The sequence below is a fragment of the Thermobia domestica genome, chromosome 14 (genome assembly GCF_964235325.1).
Source record: "Thermobia domestica chromosome 14, izTheDome1.hap1.1, whole genome shotgun sequence".
In the NCBI taxonomy this organism is placed as follows: domain Eukaryota; kingdom Metazoa; phylum Arthropoda; class Insecta; order Zygentoma; family Lepismatidae; genus Thermobia; species Thermobia domestica.
The window spans coordinates 172,721,656-172,744,827 of record NC_137467.1 but is presented as its reverse complement, the minus strand read 5'-3'; the positions used below and the strand labels follow the sequence as shown (position 1 = coordinate 172,744,827).

General features: G+C 35.9%; 1 protein-coding gene across 2 annotated transcripts in view; it reads right to left on the bottom strand.

Annotated features, from left to right (window-relative positions):
* Positions 1-23,172, bottom strand: part of Tmem131 (Transmembrane protein 131) — a 159,893-nt gene that overhangs the window by 116,575 nt on the left and 20,146 nt on the right. For both annotated transcript variants that reach the window (XM_081739196.1, XM_081739195.1), the window contains exons 6-8: positions 21,250-21,363; positions 18,540-18,662; positions 16,266-16,429 (exon numbers count right to left, since the gene is read on the bottom strand). In XM_081739196.1, coding sequence (XP_081595322.1) covers positions 16,266-16,429; positions 18,540-18,662; positions 21,250-21,363 — 401 coding nt within the window. The remainder of the gene's footprint in view (positions 1-16,265; positions 16,430-18,539; positions 18,663-21,249; positions 21,364-23,172) is intronic.

Below are 23,172 nucleotides of genomic sequence, written 5' to 3'. Positions count from 1 at the left end.
AACAATGAAGTAGTCCCCTACATGATATTAACCTGTATGTGTACTTGTTGTTTATAGAGGAAGAGATGGTCAAATTTGGTTAATTTACATTTATTTTCTGGACGGTCCCATATAACACAAGATATATTTCACTGAAGTGGTCTAGAAGCATAATTCTTGTTCGTATACATGATGTGTGCAGCAAAAATGATTTTTATATGGACGTGGTACTTTAGTGGGGGAGGGGAGAGAATGTCTAATTCAATGAATGTTTTTCTGCGTATATTTTCTTTAAATATTTCCTACATAAAACGAATTCATTACGCAATGGCAGCAATGGCTACCATTTCTTATATTATTGTCACAAGTATGTTGCCTACACATTAGCATCATTTTGTCAGCGAAGGGAGACTTCAAGGGTTGCCAGGGCCCCGCAAAGTCAATATTTTCATATTTCATATTTCATTAATAATCTTCACTGTGAAGTAACAATCAATCATACCAAATAACCAAAAACCAACTATTTTCCCTTGAATTCACTTTCCCGCAATGGCATTCAAACGACTCAACGTTTGGTAGATACCACAGAGGATCGAGTAGCTCAAAAGTTGTACAAGATTATGTGGTTTGAACGCCATCAATCAGCGCTCAAACAAATACCCCAAAGACATGGTAATAACACTGAGCGAGTTGCCTAGCAAAGTTCGACTTTGATATTTTGGAATGTAATTTAATTCATTTAAACTAAATTATTGATACAATTTTTTATGCTTGTTAATGCCCAAATGTTAATCTTAAAATATCAATCTCTTTAGTAAGAATATTGCATAATAACAGTCTTAGAACAACCAAACAATTGCATGGTTACTTTTCTGTCCCGTGCGTAACGGTGAGTCGGAAAAGAAAACTTAATATAAAGGTCATTAAATTCTATTTTCCAATTTAAAAATATAATGCACAGTAAGGAGAATGAATGTAGAACATAAGCGATGGTATATAAAATGCTGATGCTGCCAAAAATCGCAGAGAATTTCCAATGAAATTGAGGTTGTCAAACGAGCTTTTTGTCTGAGTCCCGTGCGTAACGCTTAATTTTGGCTTATAACTCAAATTTGCAATTGTTTAGTATGTTTTATTTTATTTAACTATGCAGTAATAATTTCCCCCTAATTTTGACATACTTTTCATTTTATTTGAAAATAGATTTTGTTAAAAAAGTAGTTTTTGTGTACAAATGTCCCGTGCGTAAGGTTGAGAATCGTGTATATATATAATAGATATATATATATATATAGAGAGAGAGATATATATATAATGCCTGCCATACGTCCCGTAAAAAACGGGAGTCCCGATTTTGGACTCAAGTGTCCTGCGTCCCCATCAATTTAGACGGGACAGGCAAGTGTCCCGTATTTTAGTTCCGTCCCATTTCAGCTCTCAATATCAGCTTATCTATATCAATATGAGCAAGATGCAACATTCTTTGTTTAAGAAAAGAAAATTATATTTCGTATAATAAATGAATAAAATTTCTTGTACTAATATTCTTTGTAAAAATCCATTAACATCTTTTTTTTTTTTTTTTTGGGTAAAGGCAATTAATTTTCTTGAGTCATCCTAGAATGGGTACTATTGTGTCTATGTAGGACATTGTAGATTGATGATTTTTTCGTCTGCTAGATTCTTAAATAACATTATTTGGGTAGCATTTTCAAATAAAAATCTCATGTAAATGAAAAACACTACAGAAGCATAAAGTTTCCTGAGAACGCATTGCGTTAAAGATTGTTCGCTATTTCTTTGTATCCATTTCAAATATTGCAGTGAAAATTTTTCCAAAAAATGTATTGCGTTGTAAAGTTCTTTAAGTGGGGGAAGAGATCGAAGGTTATATATATATATATATATATATATATATATATATATATATATATATATATATATATATATATATATATATATATATATTATGAAGTAGTATTTGAATGAAATTGCGACGTATATTGTAATGTATGAATGAAAAAGGATATTAAAGTAATTTTTATATAGGGGAAAGTGGGGTAGAAACGGGTAACTAAGGTTTGATGTGTTGTCAAAGTCAAGATTGGCAACAAAATGTAATGATGATCAGAACAATTACTCTTGACTTATAATTCGTGAATACTACAAAAATGTGATAGGTTCTGTCTATTGTTTTGCATGTATGTTTTTCACAAAAAAGCGAATCACCCGGAAGTACCCTAATGGTGGGGTAAGACCAGGTGTACATGCTAATCGGGTTTCACCCCACATGTATCGAGTATGAAAAACATGGCATCGCTAAACTAATACAATTTTATAGTTTATTTTATGTATGTATTAGTATGTTCATTTGTGTTACGTAAGTCCTCATGAAATGTGCAACAAGGAGTAATAATTACCTATTCAGTCACTAACAATCATTGCAATCCCGTCGACCACTGAAAGAAAAACTAACACGATACAAGACGCTGACGGTTGTAGCAGCGGGGCGAAATGGCCGTTCCTTCTTTACGTGTTAAAGGCTGCCGAAAACATGAAAAAATGAATTCTAAAGGTCCATAGCTATAAAACTATGGGATCTATTGTTGTCGAGTCAAGAGTTCACTAAGGAACTAGTATGTGCTCTATCCAAAAATACATGTTTTAGATTCCTAAGGTACTCACGCAACAATTTTTATGGAGGTAGTTGGAGAATACTTTATATCATAGGCCCGTAGTTAAACTCTCTCTATAAAAATTGTTGTGGAAGCACCTCAGGATTCTGACACACGCATTTTTGGATAGGGCACATACTAGTTCCTAAGTTAAGTCTTGACCCGACTGCGGTAGGTCCCATAGTTTTGGAGCTATGGACCTTTAAAATTCATTTTTTCATGTTTTTGGCAGCCTATAACACGTAAACGATGGGGTTTTTGCCCTATGTTTATTGGAACGTTTTTGTTTGTTTTACTCTCAGGAATAACTCCTCTGCTTTTCTACAATGAATTTAGTGCCATACTGTATATATATATATATGGGTGCACCGAAAAAAATATTTTTTCTTTTAAACGCTACACTGCGGAAAACTTGCCTCTATGGTAGATAAATAAAATAGAAAAGAAATATATTTTCTTGTTTACGTATGACGGTACGCAACGACCCTAAACTTTGAAAAAATATACGATTTTCATAACTTTTTGAATACATTGAGAAAATTCAAATAACTTCTATAACAAGTACCTATAGTAATATCAATAGAGAAAATTATATAAAAGATAAATAAATGGAAAAGGAATACATTTCACAATTTATTAGTAGTGTATTACACTTATAAAAACACTTTTTTATATACAAAAATTACATTTTGAAATATATGACTGATTGAAACCTACAAACTGTTTAGTGATTTCATTATATTAACCACTGTGTCGTGGCTGTTTACAAGAAAATTACTCGCAGCCAGTTTTACTGCCCGTTATTTGGCAACCCAAAAGAGTTATCATTGAATAAACTTCCAACTTATGAAGATCTTCTTAAGCGTTTTCTTTCATTAATATTACAACTTAGTAGTGAAAACAAACAGCAGGTCAGTTAGTTTTTCTTAAGTTTCGAATATTGTGGCAGACAAGTTGAATCTGTGTTTGATAAAGCTTCAATACCAACAGCAACGTCTGTTCAGTTAATAAATGCATACCAGGTAAGTTATCATAATCTTATGAAGTAGTTTAAGCGGGATAACATTTCAAAAGAACATTTAAGTTGAACATTTCAAAAGAAAATGTTTTTTACTGTTTGATGTCTTTGCATGTAAGTGCATAATAACATTTGACTGCAATAGCCAAAAGGTCACTAATACTGAGGTCTGTGAATTCCTTGTGTCCATTATCTATAACTGTGAAAAACTGAGAAAAAAAATACCCATCATTGAATTAAATTCTTGTACCCCGAAAGAAATATTGGCACAGGTAATATTGGAAGTGTAACGGTACAAAAGAGATTACCCAAAGACATGAAAGGAAGTTGGTTGAACATAAAAGAACTCAGCCCAATGTTAATTTATTTTCACAGCCATCTTGTTCAAAATACACAAATGCAGAAACTCTCCTGTCAAAAGAGGTAGGCAGTGATTTGCCTGAAGACAGTAAGTACGCCAGAAATGTTTACTTGGGGGGGGGTGTTCAAAATAAAAGGGGGTGTGCTCTCAGAATAGTGATATAACTTTTAAACAAACTCAAACAAGAAAACAGTATATTTTGTTACGCAACTATTGCAATACTACTACTACTACTAATAATAATAATAATAATAATAATAATAATAATAATAATAATAATAATATCAGCTCTTCGCAGTGGTAGGTTCAATAAAGTAAGTTCACACATTTGAGCATTTATTATTATTATTAATAAAATAAGTAATACAGTGAAACCTCTCAAAACGGACACCGATGGAACCGATTATTTGTCCGTAAATGAGAGGTGTCCCTAAAAGGAAGGGTTCTCTCTTTTTTATAACACAACACCACACATATTTATGGCATGGAAGAATAAGAAAGTTTGTCCTCTTACGAAGATGTCCACTATTGAGAGATGCCCGTTAAGAGAGGTTTCACTGTATTAGGAATTAACCTCCACTATTTTACCCAGTAGTTACATGTGAATTCATTACATACGAATTATTGTAGTCTAATTATTTTGCAAAATTCTGCTATTATTTCAATTTATTCACCCCAGCAAGTTTTAGTGGGTGATTTTTTTTAAAATATTAATTGGGAAAAAATTCCCTCGTCCCATGCTGAAATCACATTCGTTTAGTAATTAATACTGTACATAGTTCCAATTTCATTATTTTAATATTCTAACCCTGTTATTAACGTTAATTGTTGGAATATTATTTGATCTCTTAATCTCTGTTCCTGCCCCTTCCTAGCTACGTTATTGGCTCTGAATATCTTTCATAAGCAATTATTCATTGATTTAGTTATTTTCCAGATATTCAGTTTTTCAATTTACAAATATGTTGTATCTGTCTGTTTTGTCTTCTTTAATATACCCTAATTTTAATAATCCCAGGGCTCATAGTGGTCTGATCTCTTGTAAATAGTTGAAAAGTGACCAAAAATGGCCAAAAGCACACGAAAAAGTGACTAAAATCTCATCATGCCTCTTTTCCTTTGTCAATTTCTCCAACACCTCTCTCTTTGTTTGTTCTTTTGTTTCTTCTTTACTTCTTCTTTTTGAGCTTCCTCCTTTCTTAGGGTTTCAAAGTATGCTTGTAATTACGGTAAGCAGACTTAGCAGATGTAAAAAGCTTCTGAGTAAGTGAAACCAGTTCTGGCCTATTTCCGAATTCGTTCATCCCAGACATTATATTTAACTTCGCATTAAGAGTTCTCAAAAACGTGAAATATTCGAATTCATCACCTACTCTTAAGAAGAACATACAAGAAGCATAGCACAAGACGAACATGATGAACCACACAAACACACACGCACAACGTTGAATGGGGCATTAACTATTACGAGAGAAAACTAAAAGATTATTATGATAGAAGGAAGAATAGACACAGAAGAGCTCTCAACCTCACTTTGAGAGCTTAAGCATTCACCAATTGTCCACTGTGCTTTAGAAAGAATAGAAGCTGAAGTGAGAATAAAGCTGACTGTTTCACATGTGGCAGCAAGTACTGAAGCTTTCAGAAGAGTAATGAGTAACAAGTTTCTGCCTTTCTCCATTTGTTTTTATATTTTTTTTCTTAGAAAACTGCCAATGCGAAACATAAATCACACGAAAAAGTCACTTTACCTCTCAAAAAAAAGCAACTTTTAGTGACAAATTTTAAAAAAAAGTAACTTTTAGTGAGGAACTTGAAAAAAGTAAATTTTAGTTTAAAAAAGTGACTCGCTATGAGGTCTGTTCCGCTCAATGAATTTACGTAAATAAAAATATACTTTACAAAAATTAAGCTAGCGCCAAATGCATTCCTGCATAACACTAGACTCAGTCTAAAATATATATAATTCTTACTTCGATCGATCTCTTCATTTCTAAAAACGTTTTGACTACACCCTTCTAACGTCCGCCCGTTGATACACCACTTGCAGAGCAGGCTCGAGACCAGCAACAGAGCTTTGGGGTCCATGAATGTTAGGAGGGGCTAAGTCATTAAAAATTTTCTTACAAATATCTAAATTGTGCATTTTGTATTGAGGTCTGGAGAGGACATGAAAAATTTAGGGGGGGCAGTCCCTCTTTACCTCCCTCTGTTTGCGAGCCTGTTGCAGAGTAGCACTTACCAACTGAATCTGGTATAGGCTTATTGTCACATTTTTCCTTATTGAGGAGGAGGTAGGTGAATGACCGCTCAAGACGTTGCCAATTTTTGTTTTGTTTTTCAAGTCCTGGGGCATTGTAGAAGACCTCACGTATGGTTTCACACCTTCCTGCGTCCAGACATAGGAGGAGATGACGTCATAATTTTAAAATATATATTTTCTCTTATTAAGCCTATGTTCATTATTTTTTGGCGCGCTTATTTTTGCACGTAGAAGATTGAAATTCTGCACAAACATTCAGTCTACCGAGTAGTATTTACCAGATTTTTTTCAGATTTCTGCGTTAAAACAGGGGGGATCCAGAGGGGCAAAGAGTTGAAAAAAGGGATATTTTTACCAGAAAATCCCTTTCTTCGGGATTTTCCGCCGTAGATACATGATGGAGACACGTGCGTCATACCGTCTGAAAGGCGGTTCTATTCTGAAGAGAATGATGAGCGAAATATGACTCTAGAGTAATTAGGGATGTCTCAGGGAATTTTTGTAAAAATATACTTCTGTATAAAGGAATATTGGACATTTTCGGTATTTTTTTTTTTTTTTTTTTGGCGTGGTTATTTTTGCACGTAGAAGATTGAAATTGTGCACAAACATTCAGCCCAGAGAGTAGTATTTACCAGATTTTTTTTTCAGATTTCTACGTTAAAACACGGGGGTTAAGAAGGGCTAAATGTTGAAAAAAGGGATAATTAGACCAAAAAATTCCTTTCTTCGGGATTTTCCGCCTTAGATACACGATGGAGACATGTGAGTTATACCGTCTGAAAGGCAGTTCTATTCTGAAGAGAATGATGGGCGAAACATGACCCTAGGGTAATTAGGGATGTCTGAGGAAATTTTTTACCTGAGATCATGGTCTTTGGCGGTAATTTGGGGCATTGTGGGGATTCTTGATAAAATTTCTCCCACCCTTAGTATTCAAGATAGAAACTTGAAATTTGGCACACACATTCAGTCTACCAAGTACTATTTATCAGATTTTTTTGAGATCTCTACGTTCACACAGGGCCGCTCCAGAGGGGCCCAAAGTGTGAAAAAATTATCCCTCCGAAATTTTCCCTTTTGCATCAATTTTCCCTCTTCTGGTATATGATATGGGCATGCAAGTGGTACCATTTGAAAGCCAGCTTCATTCTGAAGAGAATTAGGTATGAACCATGATCCTAGGATAAATAGAGACGATGCAGTAGCTGCTTGACTGAAAGTCTAAAAAATACCCCAAAAACCCGGGATCACGTAAGGGATAACAGACTTAGGGTTCAGAAGAATTACAAAGGCTAGAAACTTAACTTCTAAGAGGAAGTCAATAAGGAATTTCTAACTACCTAAGATCAATTTCCTAGCTAGAGACTACACCGAAATGATTCACTGGAACACTGTTACACTTTCACCTCAGCCTTTGCTGCGGAAATTTACCGATCACGAGATTTGGTCTAAGGTCCAATCAGGTGAAACAGCGGCTGAGTGGAACTTTGATAAATTCCCGTGTCACACCAAAGCATTAAAACGATGCGTGTAGGTGGTAACTGAGGCGTCACAAAAAGTTGTCGGTTTCAATTCCAGGGATGGTTTTATAAGATATTTAATGCCAAGTTTTCAAGCAAATCATTTTTCAAACTAACAAAAGAAACTAAAGACAAGTAAAAGACTGTATTACATTACAAACTTAAGTATTACACAATCAGGAAAAATGTCTATTTCAATGGAAATTTGTCTTTTTTAAGTGTTTTTATAAGTGTAATACGCTGCTAATAAATTGTAAAATGTATTCCTTATACATTTATTTATCTTTTCTATAATTTTCTCTATTGAAATATGACTATAAGAACTTGTTATAGAAGTTATCTGAATTTTCTCCATGTATTGGAAAAGTTACGAAAATCGTATATTTTTTTCAAGGTTTAGGGTCGTTACGCTACAGCCAGACGTAAAAAAAAAAAAAAAAAGACATATTTCTTTTGCATTTTATTTATCTACCATAGGGGCAAGTTTTCCGCAGTATAGCGTTTCAAACAAAGGAAAAAAAATATTTTTTCGGCCCACCCTAATATATGAGGGTCACTACGGAAGTTTTGAGATGTGCAATAACTTACATACTTAAAATCAATTTAAACCTTACATTTTCTCAAAGTATTCACCATTACACTGTATACATTTTTGCATCCTTGAAAACCACTCTTGGAAGCAATGTTGACAGTATTTTTCTTCAAGTTTTGGAAGTTCATTCTCGTAAGCCACTACAGCTTCTTCAGGGCTGCAAAATCTCTTCCCACGCATGCGATCTTTGATCCTGGGGAATATAAAAAAATCACACGGGGCGAGGTCAAAGCTATACGGCGGATGAGTCATAAGTTTGACCTCCGTAGATTCTAAAAACTGAATTGTGATGTTGGCCGTGTGTGCAGACGCGTTGTCATGATGAAGCAGGATCCCACGCAATCCAGTTCTTGGACGCCGTTCCCGAAGCTTCTGGAAGCTTGTGGATGGAAGTTCTTGGACACTTTTGTTAGGCAAACAGTGGTGTGCCACTGAACAGTAACAGTCCTTTGTTCTTCAAGTGGAACAGTTGCAACATGGCCAGATTTGGAGAAGAAAGTTGCGACCATCTTCTTCCCCCACATCGCGGTCGCTTCACTTTCATGGGTGGATTTTCGTCTGGAAATATCCAAACTGTAGACTGGCGTATATTTTCAGGGTGAAATTGATAGATCCAAGTCTCATCACCAGTAACTATGTCAGAGACGTGTCGAGAATTGCCTCCATCAAATCTTGCAAGCATTTCTTCACACCATTCCACACGCATGCGTTTCTGCTGTTCAGTCAAAGTGTGAGGCACCCAACGAGATGAAACCTTCCTGAGCCGAAGATGGTCATGAAGAATTTTTGTTCTGGCTGGCAATCCAACGTTCACTGTAGATTCAATATCCTTGAAAGTTGTTCGAGGATTTTCTCGAATCATTTGTTTCACATCGGCAATGTTTTCATCTGACACAGCTGTTGCCGGACGTCCAACTCTCTCTTCATCTTTAAGCTATGTCCGGCCTTTTCTGAATTCACCAAGCCACCGAAAAATTGTAGAAGGGAGGGGCAGGAACCACCAACCTTTCAATTACTAGCCGCGTGCTCTTCCGACTTGGCCACGGATGCGATGAAGAAACCGTCACTTGTAGAGGAATAAATTCTTAAGGTCTTTTGAATTTGGCTAATCAGTGCTCCTTTAACCCGCGTATGTTCGACGATAACCGTTCGGGATAAAATCTGCTCGCCATATAGACCTAATTTTATAACAAAATGACGACTGTCTATTTACTTTATTTTATAGTTCTTCCATATTCACTTTCAAATGATCGGCGCCAGTTGCCATCTAATAAAGTTGATGCGTTTGTTGCTTCTAGTACACAACCGCTTTGAAAAAGAAGCAATAAATGCATCAAATGTAGCAGATGAATTTAGAACACCTAAATGGTACATGCCTAGCACATCTTGTGCTGTTAGGGTTTCTTCAGAAACATTTTGTAAAACAATTGAAAACACATCGCGCGGTTTGTATTTTGAAATTTTGCGTATACCTATATTTGTTTAAGTATTTCTTTCTACTGTGTTTGCCTGTAGCTTCAGTTCATAAGCCTTTATAATTAGATACCCAACATATTTGGCAATCACGCAGAAAACAACACCGAAGATTCTACACTTGTGTTAATTTAACACACAGGCTGTGTGTCATTTCAACTAGCGGCATTTGACACACAACTCCAAACGGAGAGTGAGTTGTTCTAACCACTTGTTTGTGTTATATTTTAACACAATCGTGCTAACACATAGGCATGTCGTTGAAATAATACAACGATTTTTTACAGTATAGGCACTTCCAGTAGAACTACAACGATTAAATTTGGCAAAGTTTTTAGCCTCCTGGGACTATATAGAAAATTTCCAAAAGTGAATATTTTCCAATTTTAGCAGCTTTAAAGAGACAAAAAAACTGTGTAATTTAAATAGACTTTTTAGATGTACAAAATCTCAAATTTTAGGTACCGTAATTGAAATCGGAATAAAAACTAGGAATTTTGGTATGTTAGTAGGTTTATGAGGCGCGAGGCCGTAGGATGAGAAATTTTGTAATTGGCGACAAATTCCCACCTACTTAAAACTAAACTGATTATATAAACATTCAATTGTACCAATTGCCAAGTTCATAAAGAAATTGAAAATCACAGCAACTGGGTAAGTAAGAAAATGCTAATCCAAATGTCAATTGAAAGAAACGGAAGTCTTTTAAGTAAATATTGGCAACAACGCATTCTAATTTTCCAACTTGGTCAAAAGTTAGCAGGGTTGGAAAAAATACAGTTTTTTATATAAAAAAAAAGAACAAAACGCGTGTTTAAAACATGAAAAAAGTGTTTAAAATGTTTTAAAGATGTTTTAAAACACACACGAAAAAGTACATGTTTTAAACATTTTGAACAGTTTAAAATATGATTTTAAACATATTTCAAAATCGTGTAATTACGTATTTATTAAGACTTTTTGCTCTTTCAACCGATCTTTTTATTTATTTTATTCTCTTTAAGAGTACACAGTGTTGGGTACAGAACATTTCCGTATAGATTAGTAATTCTCAACTTATTTCATATAACGACCCCTTTTATTACACCCTCTTGCAAGTGACTCTCATACAGTAAGTATTTTCTTGGATATAATAAGCTTTTAAGGTAGATTTTAAAATTTACCAACTATAGAGGTTTCACACAATCTATCAATATACATGGCAAAACAAAAGTCCTCACCATCCTTGTGCGTTGAGAACGGGTTGAGAGAGAATGATGAAACTTGGAAGTGGTCTGACACACCAGATGGTGCTATCAAGCATCATGGCGAACATCTGTGCTTAGCATTCGAAATTTCAAATGCAAATGGTGTCATGTTACATGAGGGCTAGAATTTTACCAGAAATGCTGCTGTGCGGTTATTTTAACCATAAAGAAAATCATTTCGAGTTACCGCTTCTAAAAATTTTGTAGTTATGCCTTTAGGGGCTAAGCTAGCGTTTCATGGAGACGGGTGAGATTTTTGTTGCAAAATTTGATTACTATTTCATAACACTGGTGCTAATAAAATTATTTTATAATAATAGGGCTACGTTTTCGAAAAGTAATGTTTGAAGCACACTTCATATTGTGCTAACTTTATATTTTCTGCAAGTCTATGTAATTGGTTGTTTTTTGAGTCAAAATTTATTGACGAAAGGTAATATTTGGGGCGTTCAGAGCACAATAGATCCAAATCCATTTTCAATAAACTTCAGTTTTCCTCAGCAAATGAACTCTATTTCAAAAATTAATACTTCGCAGTCAAGAATCCAAAACAAATGTAACTAAAACCATGCGAAAAGGCGTGGGATAGTTTCATATGATAGCCGCTAGTAGGGGCGTCAGTGGAACAGGAGGGCAACCACCCTCATCCGCACCCTGCATTTCAGATTTTGGGGACGGTAAGACAGTTTTAGAAATCTTTTGATAAGCAAAGTCCAACAGAATAAGCCTGAGGTAATTACACCGAATAAATACGAAGAACATACAGATGATTAAAACTGGGAAGTTGCTTAGGTCCAATTTCCTGAATTTTAAGCAGGCCCGAAACTCGAAAGTAGAGCCACCTTTGAAATCCTTGGGTAAAAAAAATATACAAGAAAGCAATATATGCCTATAGCTCCTTACAGCCAATGATCAAAATCCGTATTTATTCGGTGCAAGAACTTCAATTTTTAAATGTTGGACTTTGCTAAGCAAAATGTTTCTAAATCTGCATTACTGCCCCAAAAATCTGAAATTCAGGGTAGAAGACGGATGACTTCTAAACGAACGCCCTTATCTAGCGGCAATCATACAAATTTCTAGATTCCTTTTTTTCAGGTAGTTTTTCGTTCTTTCATCTCGGATTCGTGGTTGTGAAAATATGACATTTTACGTCGATGTATTCTTTTGAACACATTCTGCATTTATGTAACGTAATTATGCATCATTGACTATGACATTCGGAGCTTGACTTGTTAATCATTCCAACGCTGCAACATACACAATACAAGTATAATGTTAATATCTTAAATGTATGAGCAAGGAGGGGGAAGGGAAAATTAGCCCTCCTCCCCATTCCGTCAACGCCCTTGTCTAGCGGTTGTCCTATGAAACTCTAGTCCATACGCTTTCCCGTGGTTTTTGTTTCATTTATTTCATACCCTATGCTACGAAGATATTACGTTTGCTGAGCAAAAGTGAACCTTTATCCTGCAACCCAAGTTTGTTCGAAACATATAAAATTAGTTTGTTTAGTTTGATTGATTACAACTTGCATCAGTAGCAAGGCTATATGAGACAGGGCTTTTTGTTTAAAAACCCAAGTTTGTTCGAAACATATAAAATTAGTTTGTTTAGTTTGATTGATTACAACTTGCATCAGTAGCAAGGCTATATGAGACAGGGCTTTTTGTTTAAAGTGAGATCTGATCCACTAATTTTGAAATTTTACGTGGGATCGCAGTCAAAATCTATACAGCAAATTCCGACGCCTCGTGTCTCTATCCTCAAAAATTAATGTTAAAAGACTGAATATTGCACCCTGTAGCGTGGTACATACATACAAACAAACAAATTGAGATCAAATTGTCCCAGACCTTGACGTTCAGCACTAACGTTATAATAAGTATCACACTTGGTTAGTTACACGATCGACTGCCATACCTTGAGTTTCTCACCTGGTCTCTTCATACAAGCTATGCCAAGTTGTAAAGTTTCAAAGAAAATTTAGAACTGTGGTGGGGAAGAGGTACGAAATAAAATTTTCATAATATAATGTAAAAGATATTGTTGATACAAAATTAATTGTTACCTGAAGTTTCCAGTTGCATCTCAGCCACACCACTGACGTTAGATTCATCAGAAGCAATTTTCGGATCAACATTTTTACCATTTGTTTGGGTTTCCATTTTTACCAAGCATTGTATTTTTCATAATGATTTTCGTTCTTGGAACTAAACCACCCATTTCTTTCTTACACGTTTTGCAACAAACTCGTTTGATCGTTTACTTACCTGATTGAGTTTGAGTTACTCTAATAAATTTGTACCAAATCATGTCCTTTTCTTCACGTATAACCCATGTTAAACGATTCCATGTTGTACGGAGACAGAACTAACATGTACTGTACAAACGAATGCTTGCGATATTTTAATTTCAGAACCTCAACGTCGCAATGAATACAACACAACAGTTTGTTTCCGTGATAATTATTTTATTTATTTTTTAATATCAGTTCTATAAGTAGTCCAACCTTCGACTACTACACTTTCTCGCAAGTTAACTGAGAAGCATTTAAACAATACAATATACGTTAAAAATAAGGAGGAAAAGAGACAAAATAAATTGTAGATCACCACATTGACCTGCTGTAGCCACGAGAAATCAAACCATTCACATGGGAAGAAAATAGTCTTCTGATTGGGGAGCACTTTTGGACAGTTCTCTTGCTCTGGAAGATTTTTTTTTTTTTTTTACGAACATAAAATAAAATGCAAATAAACATATGTTTAAGACAAGTCTTCAAAATACACGTGTTTAAAACAAAATGTTTAAAACATAAACAAAATCAATTGTTTAAAAAAAGTTTTAATCATTTGTTTTAAATATTTTGTTTTAAACAAAACAACCCTGGAAGTTAGTAAATTTGGGACGAAGCCCAAACTAGCAAAAACTTGAACTAATTACATGAACCTTCGATTGTGCCACCTGCAAAGTCTATAAAAGAAGTGACAATTCACAGCAACTTGGTAACTAAGAAAATGTTAAGCTAAGTCAATTGAACTTAACGGCAATCTTCTGAACAAGGAATTTGCCAACTTGATCAGAAGTAGTGGCTTTTGGGGGGAGGCTTCTTTCTCCCTGCTGAGACAAGACTTAGCTTTTTTGATCCTCCTGAATAAGTCATAGTCCCCCAAGAAAAACTTCCTGGGTACACCCCTGTATGATTATTTAATTATATTTGTCACTATTTTATTTGTCAGTTTCGTTTCTATGCAGTTTCGATCGTACGCAGTTTCGATCCTACGCAGTTTCGATCCTACGCAGTTTCGACGCTACGCAGTTTCGACCGTACGCAGTTTCGATCGTACGCAGTTTCGATCCTACGCAGTTTCGATCCTACGCAGTTTCGACGCTACGCAGTTTCGGTCGTATACAGTTTTGATCCTACTCCGGTTTTTCCCTATATAACTTCAAAAAATTACTATTACTTAATATTCTGTGATTATAAAATAATTGTTTTTTTATTGCTTGATCATATGATCTTATCTGTTTTCGATCCTACGCCGGTTTTAGTTTCGATCGTACGCAGTTTCGATCGTACGCAGTTTCGATCGTACGCAGTTTCGGTCGTACGCAGTTTCGATCGTACGCAGTTTCGACGCTACGCAGTTTCGACCGTACGCAGTTTCGATCCTACGCATGTAACCCTCTCTGTGATCCTTCGCAATGCTCACTAAACATTCGGTGATGCGTACGTCCTTTACATATCTTATCAGCCCTGATTAACACGGTCCCGTTATAACAACACTAATGCACACTGGTGTCCGTTTTGGCCGTCACAGATCACTGCAACTCTAATTGCATATCTGCTGATGGTATGCATGAGTAAAAAGATCAGTATTTATTGATCATTGATTGATATCGATTTTCCACTCATCCATCTATTGACTGTCTGAGAAACATTATTTTCCATTAGGAACCGCCATCATTGTTATGAATCTTTTTTTTTTTTTTTTTCTAGTTACATGAAGCTGTTTTGTTCACAACAAGAACGTTAAACACACGGAAGGACAGTCCTAACTGATAATTTGTTTATGTCTGAGAATTTGGATTATGTATTCTTTCGAAGTTTTGTGATTTTGTTTGCTGAATCTTGAGTTTGTGTTTGTTTATGTTCATTTAATGAATTGTGTCACTGTGTATTTTATGTAATATGTAATAAAGCTGAGAGTGTTCCTTTTCTGATTATCTAACCATCTCTGACGCCAAAGTGCCTGTTGAAACGAAATCATCTCATCAACACGTGGTTCGAGTCAGCAAGATCACCAGAAAATTTGGACCCTTAAATACTCTGTTCAACCCGGAAACAGGGAGTGACATCGCCGAGTTAGTCGAAGGAGAAAGACGAGAGAGTTACTCTTTGTAATAAGTCGGAGGAGATAGATAGTCAACGGAGTTAGTCGGTAGCCGGGGGAGTTAGTTAGCTAGTCAGACGAACTTCAATTCAGCCGACGGCAGGTTCTAGCCCGTGGCTAGAGTCAGATTCCGTTGTGATCAGGACGACAGACCACCGATCGTACATCCGAGAGGACAACGAAGAGCCCAGCTGTGACAATGGACCAACAGGTACTGTGACATCAGAATTCATCACTTCCTCCCTTCACCCCTCACCTGCAAACTCTCTTCAATAATATAGAAATTCTCACTTTTATTTCTTTTGTTTTGAAACTGATGTCGTCCAGTTCCAGCGCCCGATCTACCAATGAGATACATCCCGAGTAAATCTTATAGAAGACACAGCTTTCTTTGACTTCCTATTTCAAATTAAGCACCCGTAAAACATCAACGAAATTACATCGACATCGAAGCATTCCATCTAGGTGTTCAGCCTGTTTTGCCAGTCACTGTACATATAGTAGAAATAAAAATAAAAGATTTACATGAGTTATGAACATACTTAAAAAAAAAAAAAAAGTTTCGAACCGACCACGACGTCTAATCTTTTCTTACCAACCATCGTTTTCTGTGTGCCGTAAGAATGAGATTAGTTCAGAAAACTTTATAGTATCATTCAGTTTTTTCATACTATTTTTCTCGTAAGTATCCAGTACATAACTTGCATTTTTAATCCGATTTATACGTAGGTACTTACCTAATGTATGCAGTGTGATTTTTCTCTATTCTGGCAAAGAACTTAGCTTTTATCACAGGCTTTGTTTCAAAAGGAGGAATTTCCCATAAATGTTTTGGTCCCTCAAGCTGACCCGAAGGAAGTTCAAGGTGAAGGTCCCCACCACTACTGTAGATTTCTGCTACCTACAACATAATTAGAAATATGTGTGTACACTTAATTACTAATTGATACGATAGGATATATATCTACTAACTGTAAATAAAAATTATCCTACCTTAAAACATCTACAAGATATAATGAAATGAAATATTTCAGTTTAATGTCCCACGTTATGCACTTAAGGGTAAGGGAGACGGATAATTAAGAGTCTTCATCCCGGCGAAATTAAAATACCGCTAATTTTACAGTAATTATGTGATATCTTTAAATAGATAAAAGATAATTGAAATGTGGAAGAAGAGCACCCTAGACAATATTATTTTACATAAGAAACCGTTATCACGACTCACTTATCTGCTTTCGATTTCGTGCCATTTTGAAAATCGGCATTTATTTTCGCGTTTCTAAACAGCTGAAAACGGAAAGCCACTAGGTGACTTGTGATAACGGTACCTCACGCAAAATAATATTGTCTAGGGTGCTCTTGTTCCATATTTCAATTATCTTTTATCTATTTGAAGATATCACATAATTACTGTAAAATTAGTGGTATTTTAATTTCGCCGGGATGAAGACTCTTAAGACAACTGAATGATGATAAAATTGGTGGAATGAGAATGTGGGAGGAAACAGATTATTTATCAGTTTTTGTAGATGTTACAATTTAATATCAATGACGTTTCGTATTAAATAGCTAGGTAATATGAAAGAAATTATAAGAATTATTATTAGATAGTATCATTAAATTAGTTTTAGACATTTCATTCAAAAACAATTTAGAATTGTAGCGTATTAGATTTCTGGTAATTCTCTCAAGTTCAGAAGTTAAGGGATTTGTTTCACGGTATGTTTCGTTGGGTATGTAAAATCAAAGCATAGAAAGCACAGAAAGTGACGAACAAAGCATCTGGACAATATTACGCGTGGCAGTATTATCGGAAGACTAGAAACGGGGACACAGTCAACGAGATGTGAGTGGTTCGTGGTGTAAATTTGTGACTGTGGACACGATTCCGAAATGCGAAAACACTCGGAGGCAATATAGGGCAAATACCACATACCACAACCCAGCTATTTGGCATTAAATGTACGACGACGTCGAACTTGCTGCATCTAAATTAGCTCGAGATACAGAAGCAACATCTGTGTCCCACGTTTCCTGACAAACTGAGAATCGATGGCTATATGAAGAGTTCCTTTATGCAAAGCGATTCGTTACAGGTGTTCCACTTATACCACGACATCGTTAGGAACGCTTAATGTGGTATCTAGCCAGGAGTGGACCAAAGAACAGCGGAGAGGGGTACTGTTTAATGATGAGACCCGTTTTAGCCTGGAGAGTGATTCTCGATGTGTCTACGCTTGGCATATAACAGGGGCACTGTGATTCCACCAATTTTGTGGAACAAGATCGTTCTGGCGGTAACAGGGTTACAGTGGGGTTGGCATCATGTTAGGAGCACAGATAACCTTGCATGTGTTCCCGAGGTACTGTGATAAATGTGATCTACTGGCACGTTATCCTGCAATAAAATGTGTGACTTTCTAGGACGAATATGCCCATCCACATAAGGCGCAAGTGGTGGAGGAATACCTGGAACATGAGGATATCATGCGTTTGGAGTTGCCACTATGCTCAACGCATCTTAATTCGCTTGAACATGTCTGGACGCCCTTGGACATCGAATTGCAATCCGAAATCTACCACCCCAGGCTCTGGATGACCTACGATGGATGCCTCCCCAAACTTGGGATGCATTACCACATGAGCTCCTGAACGGTTTCATCCACAGTATAGGAACACGTTGTACAACCTGTTGAGACGTTCGGAGTGACTACACAACATACAGAAAGTTTCTGGCGGCTCAATAGTGATCATGTACTCGACAGGATAAACTCGCATGAGTAGGTGCTGTACATCCGCCATTTACTGTATTCCTGTGTTATTTGACTATCAGTGTATTCCCTGGGTATCTCTCCCCTACGTCAGATTCCACAGATCGGCATTGGTCTCACATCTTCATTTGTATGTCAGTTTTACATGGTGTCCCTTAACTTCTGGACACGAGTGTGTATAACACATTACAATTTTATCTCTAATATATATATATATATATATATTTATATATTTACCTGAATTGCATACGAATGAGGGTTATGCATATTTATAATTGATGAGAAACTTGAATTTAATGGCATCCTTATACCTACTAACGGTCGTAGTCTGTATGGACTAGTAATGCTGGCACCCTTCACCTGAAAAGAAAAAGTATAAATATTTATTTGCTGTCACATATTACCAGCATGTATAGGATAGAAACGAAAAACAAATGTAAGGCTCAAACGTAAATCAGTAAGTGGTACACTACAAATATTACATTTATGATTATACTATTTACACTATCATAAACAAGTGGAATTTATTGATGTTTTCATCGGATAGAATAATAATAATAATAATAATAATAATAATAATAATAATAATAATAATAATAATAAAGACATGGGTGCCTAACTGGAAAGTGCTGGTTTTCTGTTTTTATTTTTATTGTCTTCTTATATTCGACACAACGCTTACAGTATACCTTCTTTACTGCTGACAGATCATATTTTCAATAAACAATGACATTTTGACAACTACCAGATGGTCTAATGTGGGTCAACAATAATTCATTGGTAAATTCTGTAATGTTAATTTGATTGTATTTTATATTTATATTTTTATATTTTTTTTCTTTACAGTAATAGTAAACAATGAGGAACTCGGTTAAGAACAAAGGAAGTAGACTTTGAAACCTACTGGGACCGTGAGGATAGAAGCGTTTAATCCCTATCCTCTCTTCCCCCTTTTCTACCACATCTAACTGTTTATCGCATCACAGACAAGTTTGATGCAAAGGAGTACAGCGACGAATTCGGCACGTTCTAGAAAATCTGAGATAAGGACTGTTGCTATTTATTAACAATCCGAAAAAAATATCTACACATCGTCGGGCAAAGGAGCTAAGAAAGCAGAACCTCATCTTCACGACTAAATCGTTCTATCCATTGATTCCGTAATCTTCTGTTCAGTTTCTCCTGACTTCCTGGTGTCAATGTGGAAGTTCCCCGCCTTGCTGGAAAATAAAATTTACCATGTTCTGTTTCAGATGTGGGAAGAGCCATATCTGCAGCATGTCGAGGTAGGAAAGTCCGTTCACAATGACCTTTTCGAAAAACATAGGGCTTTACACTTTCTTACGGACGACTGCACAAAATAATATTCTCCTTGGAAGAATCATGGATATGTTCTTCATAACCATGACGATTTTCCAAAGCCCAGATTCTCACATTTTGTTTTTTTACTTTCCCCGAAACGTGGAGGGTAGTCTTACCACTAAACACAACTGACACAAAGAAACTTATCTTTTTCCATAAGGTCTTTGCATCGCAACGCAAAACTCAAGTCTCTTATCCTTATCGATAGGCTTAAGAGCCTGTAACAATTTCAATCTGTGTGCGCGAAATTTGAAACTTTTTAGCAGAATCTTCCAAACTATTGTCTGCTTCAAGTTCAACTCTTTGCTTGCACGAATTATTGATTTTTGTGGACGTCTTGTGAAAGCCGCATGCATATGATTAACTGCTTCCTCGTCAACTGCTAGTCGGCCTGTTAAATTTCCTCTAGTAGTACACCTTTTCTTTGAACTATCTGTACCATTTCCGAACTGAGTGACCCTTTGGTGGATCTAATCCGAACTCCCTCCTGAAACTTCGTTGAACACTTAATTATAGATTGTTTTACATGAAATTCGAGAACACAAAATGTTTTCCTGTCTTCGATTACTGCCATCCTGATTTCCTGCTGTCTATGATGAAACACGTACCTAAATATCAGCTTTGCCAGCCATAAACTTTCTGAGTTTTTCTTTTATTTAACGAACGTTTCATATCATTATGAATAAATAAACATAAGTTACTAAAATTTGAAATCGGGTAATCATTTACAATAGACCTGTATTTTCATAGCATATTATAAAATTTATATACTCAAATATATGACTGAAAAACGCCTTACCTCAAAATTTGTACAGTAAAAATTTTGGGCAATAGATATTTTTTTCTTTCTTTCTATGTTTCCATCGGATCCTAATTAAGTTTAAGTTAGAAATTGAGTAATTTTTTACAATAAATAAAAATATGAAGATTCTTCTAATTTTTCTATTAGTAGACTGTATCACTGTTACTATATCATATATGAAACTAATATACAAGTTGAAGTCACGGAATGTGAATGAATTGTGCATTCTTATTGTTTAAATTTGTGTTAATATGTGAAAATATTTTGACAGATTAACTCGGTATTTTGTTCTCATAGATCCAGAAACATTGGAAATAATGCACTAAGAGAAATCCACAGGAAGACAAATTCCTATATATACACAACAAACGTAATTGCTTTAGGTAACAGATAAAATTAGAAAATTGTATAATTTTAACCCTATACTTAATCCATCCTTGTTAAGCTCTACTATGATGCTGAAATATCACTTTAGGAAGCTATTGCGTAAAGTTTCTATTTAAGAATTGTGTTCCAAGCACAGTATAAGTATTTATAACGAAATCTTGTTATGGTAACCACTTTTCTCCAAGAAAAATAAACTTATACGAGACGCCAAATTAAAGTACAACATATCTACAGAGTTCCACAGATTTGAAGCAAGCTAAGCATGCAACCAACCTCAGCACGTTCTACTGTATCTAGTTCTCTGTCATAATATGAACGCTGAGTATTGACACTTTAATTTATCTTGTAAACAGTTTTCCTTTTCTTTCACGTATCAATACAGCTGTAAGTACTTACTTGGTATTTAAAGCTCCCTTCAGATGTGTGGATAAACAACGAACTTTCTATTTTCCCTTCCTCACGCCCCAAGAACACAACATTAAATGTTGTATTGCCAAGTGGAGGAATTTTCTACAAGAAAAGAATAAAAAAAACTTACTTGTTTACGATAGAAATAGACATTTTAAATAGTAATCAATTAATATACATTTCGAAAATAAGATAAACCTAATTTGCTGTCATAGCTAGTTTTTGGTATGTATAGCTTATACGAAGTACATATTCATGGTTTTCAACATAATATTAATCAACGTAGCCTTCAACTACCATCAACCGATTCACAAATACTGTTAAAGTAAAATTTACGACAAAAAGCGTATAGTGTATCAGAAACCTGTGCTCCCTTTCGTGAATTTCAAACAGGAGCAGTTCTCGTTCATAAGTGTTTACAGGAAGTCATATTATAGTTCAAGAGTTTCTGAAGGACTAACATTCTCTTTATTAAGACTTGTTATCTCGTCCTTCATCAATTCTGTATATACAGAAGTACAAGAGCACATTTCAGAGACCTCTGACATACGTAGCTCACCGAGTAGATGCTACAGAAGGGAGTGGGAAACGAGCCAGAAGCCGCCAAAGAATGGGGAGAGTGTGTTAAAAACGATATGATGCAGTGTGGTGTCAGTGGAAGAAAGAAACAAGTGAAGGACAGCGATCCGAAATGCCGATTCCAGTTAACTGTGAAAAAGGCTTAGAAGAAGAAACGAGGGCATTCATATTATGATGAGAGATGATTTTTCAGTAAAGGGCATCAACACACTGATGATGACAGCTGAATCTGTCGAAACCGTCTAGAAAAAATCGTAACAAAAAGCAGTAAATGGTTAAGTTTAAGCATAAAGCTTTATCTAAGATCTAAGTTCCCAGTTATGCTTTCAGTTGCTTTACATCTCAACAGATTACAAACTAAAGTATTATGGGCAAGAAGTAATGTAACAGAAATAAATGGAATCTTTAGCATCCTGTATACTGCCATATGGATGATGAATAAAAGTAAATAATAATGAACGAGATTGTGGAAAGGAGTTTACTTGTTCAGGGGGATTGAGACTGCCTTCAAAGAGAGTTTATGTTTAAAGAAAAATATTTGAAATTATTATATTCTATTCAATATATTAGAAACTCTCTACTCCTAACTATTAAATAATACATATACGAGGGGGAGTCCGAATATGTTTCACTAGGAGACTGTGGACGGAGGTGGGAATGCAAGACCAAAAATAGCACGTGACATTAAAGATCAGACGTACCTTTATTTTTCCACAAAAGTACCACGTACATTGAGACATTTGTCATACCAGTCTATAAGCATCAAAAACCCTTCTGCGACAAATTCAGGGCTCTGCATACGAAAGAAGCGTCGAACAGCTTCTGCGACTTCAGCATTGCTTCCAAAGCGCCTGCTGCCGAGAGACTTCTTCAAAGCCAGAAACAGATGGAACTCACTGGGTGTGAGATCGGGATTGTATGGTAGATGAGCAAGGCGTTTCCACCCAAGGCGACACCATTTCCGAACCATTTGTTTCGATATCACATCAGGCCCATAGACTCCCACGAGGTGGTTAATAGATTTCTGCTTCCGATTCGCCACGTGCCCATTCATAGCGGGCAATCGCCGCTCGCACTTCCTCCTTTGACCACGACGTCAAAACGCATCTTCTCTCCATAGGTACAAGGCTGCGACGGCGTCACCTGAAGGATCGCAGGCGAACGATACCCACTTGTGTCTGAGTGTGTTCCGCGTGCCAAAGTTGTTTTATTCCACCCCCTCCCCCCCTGCTGTTCGCTCTCTTGGGGAAAACGAGAGGGAAACTTATATTCAGACTCCCCTCGTATGTCCAATTAGATTTATGGCGAATCGCCAATGTATTTAATTATCGT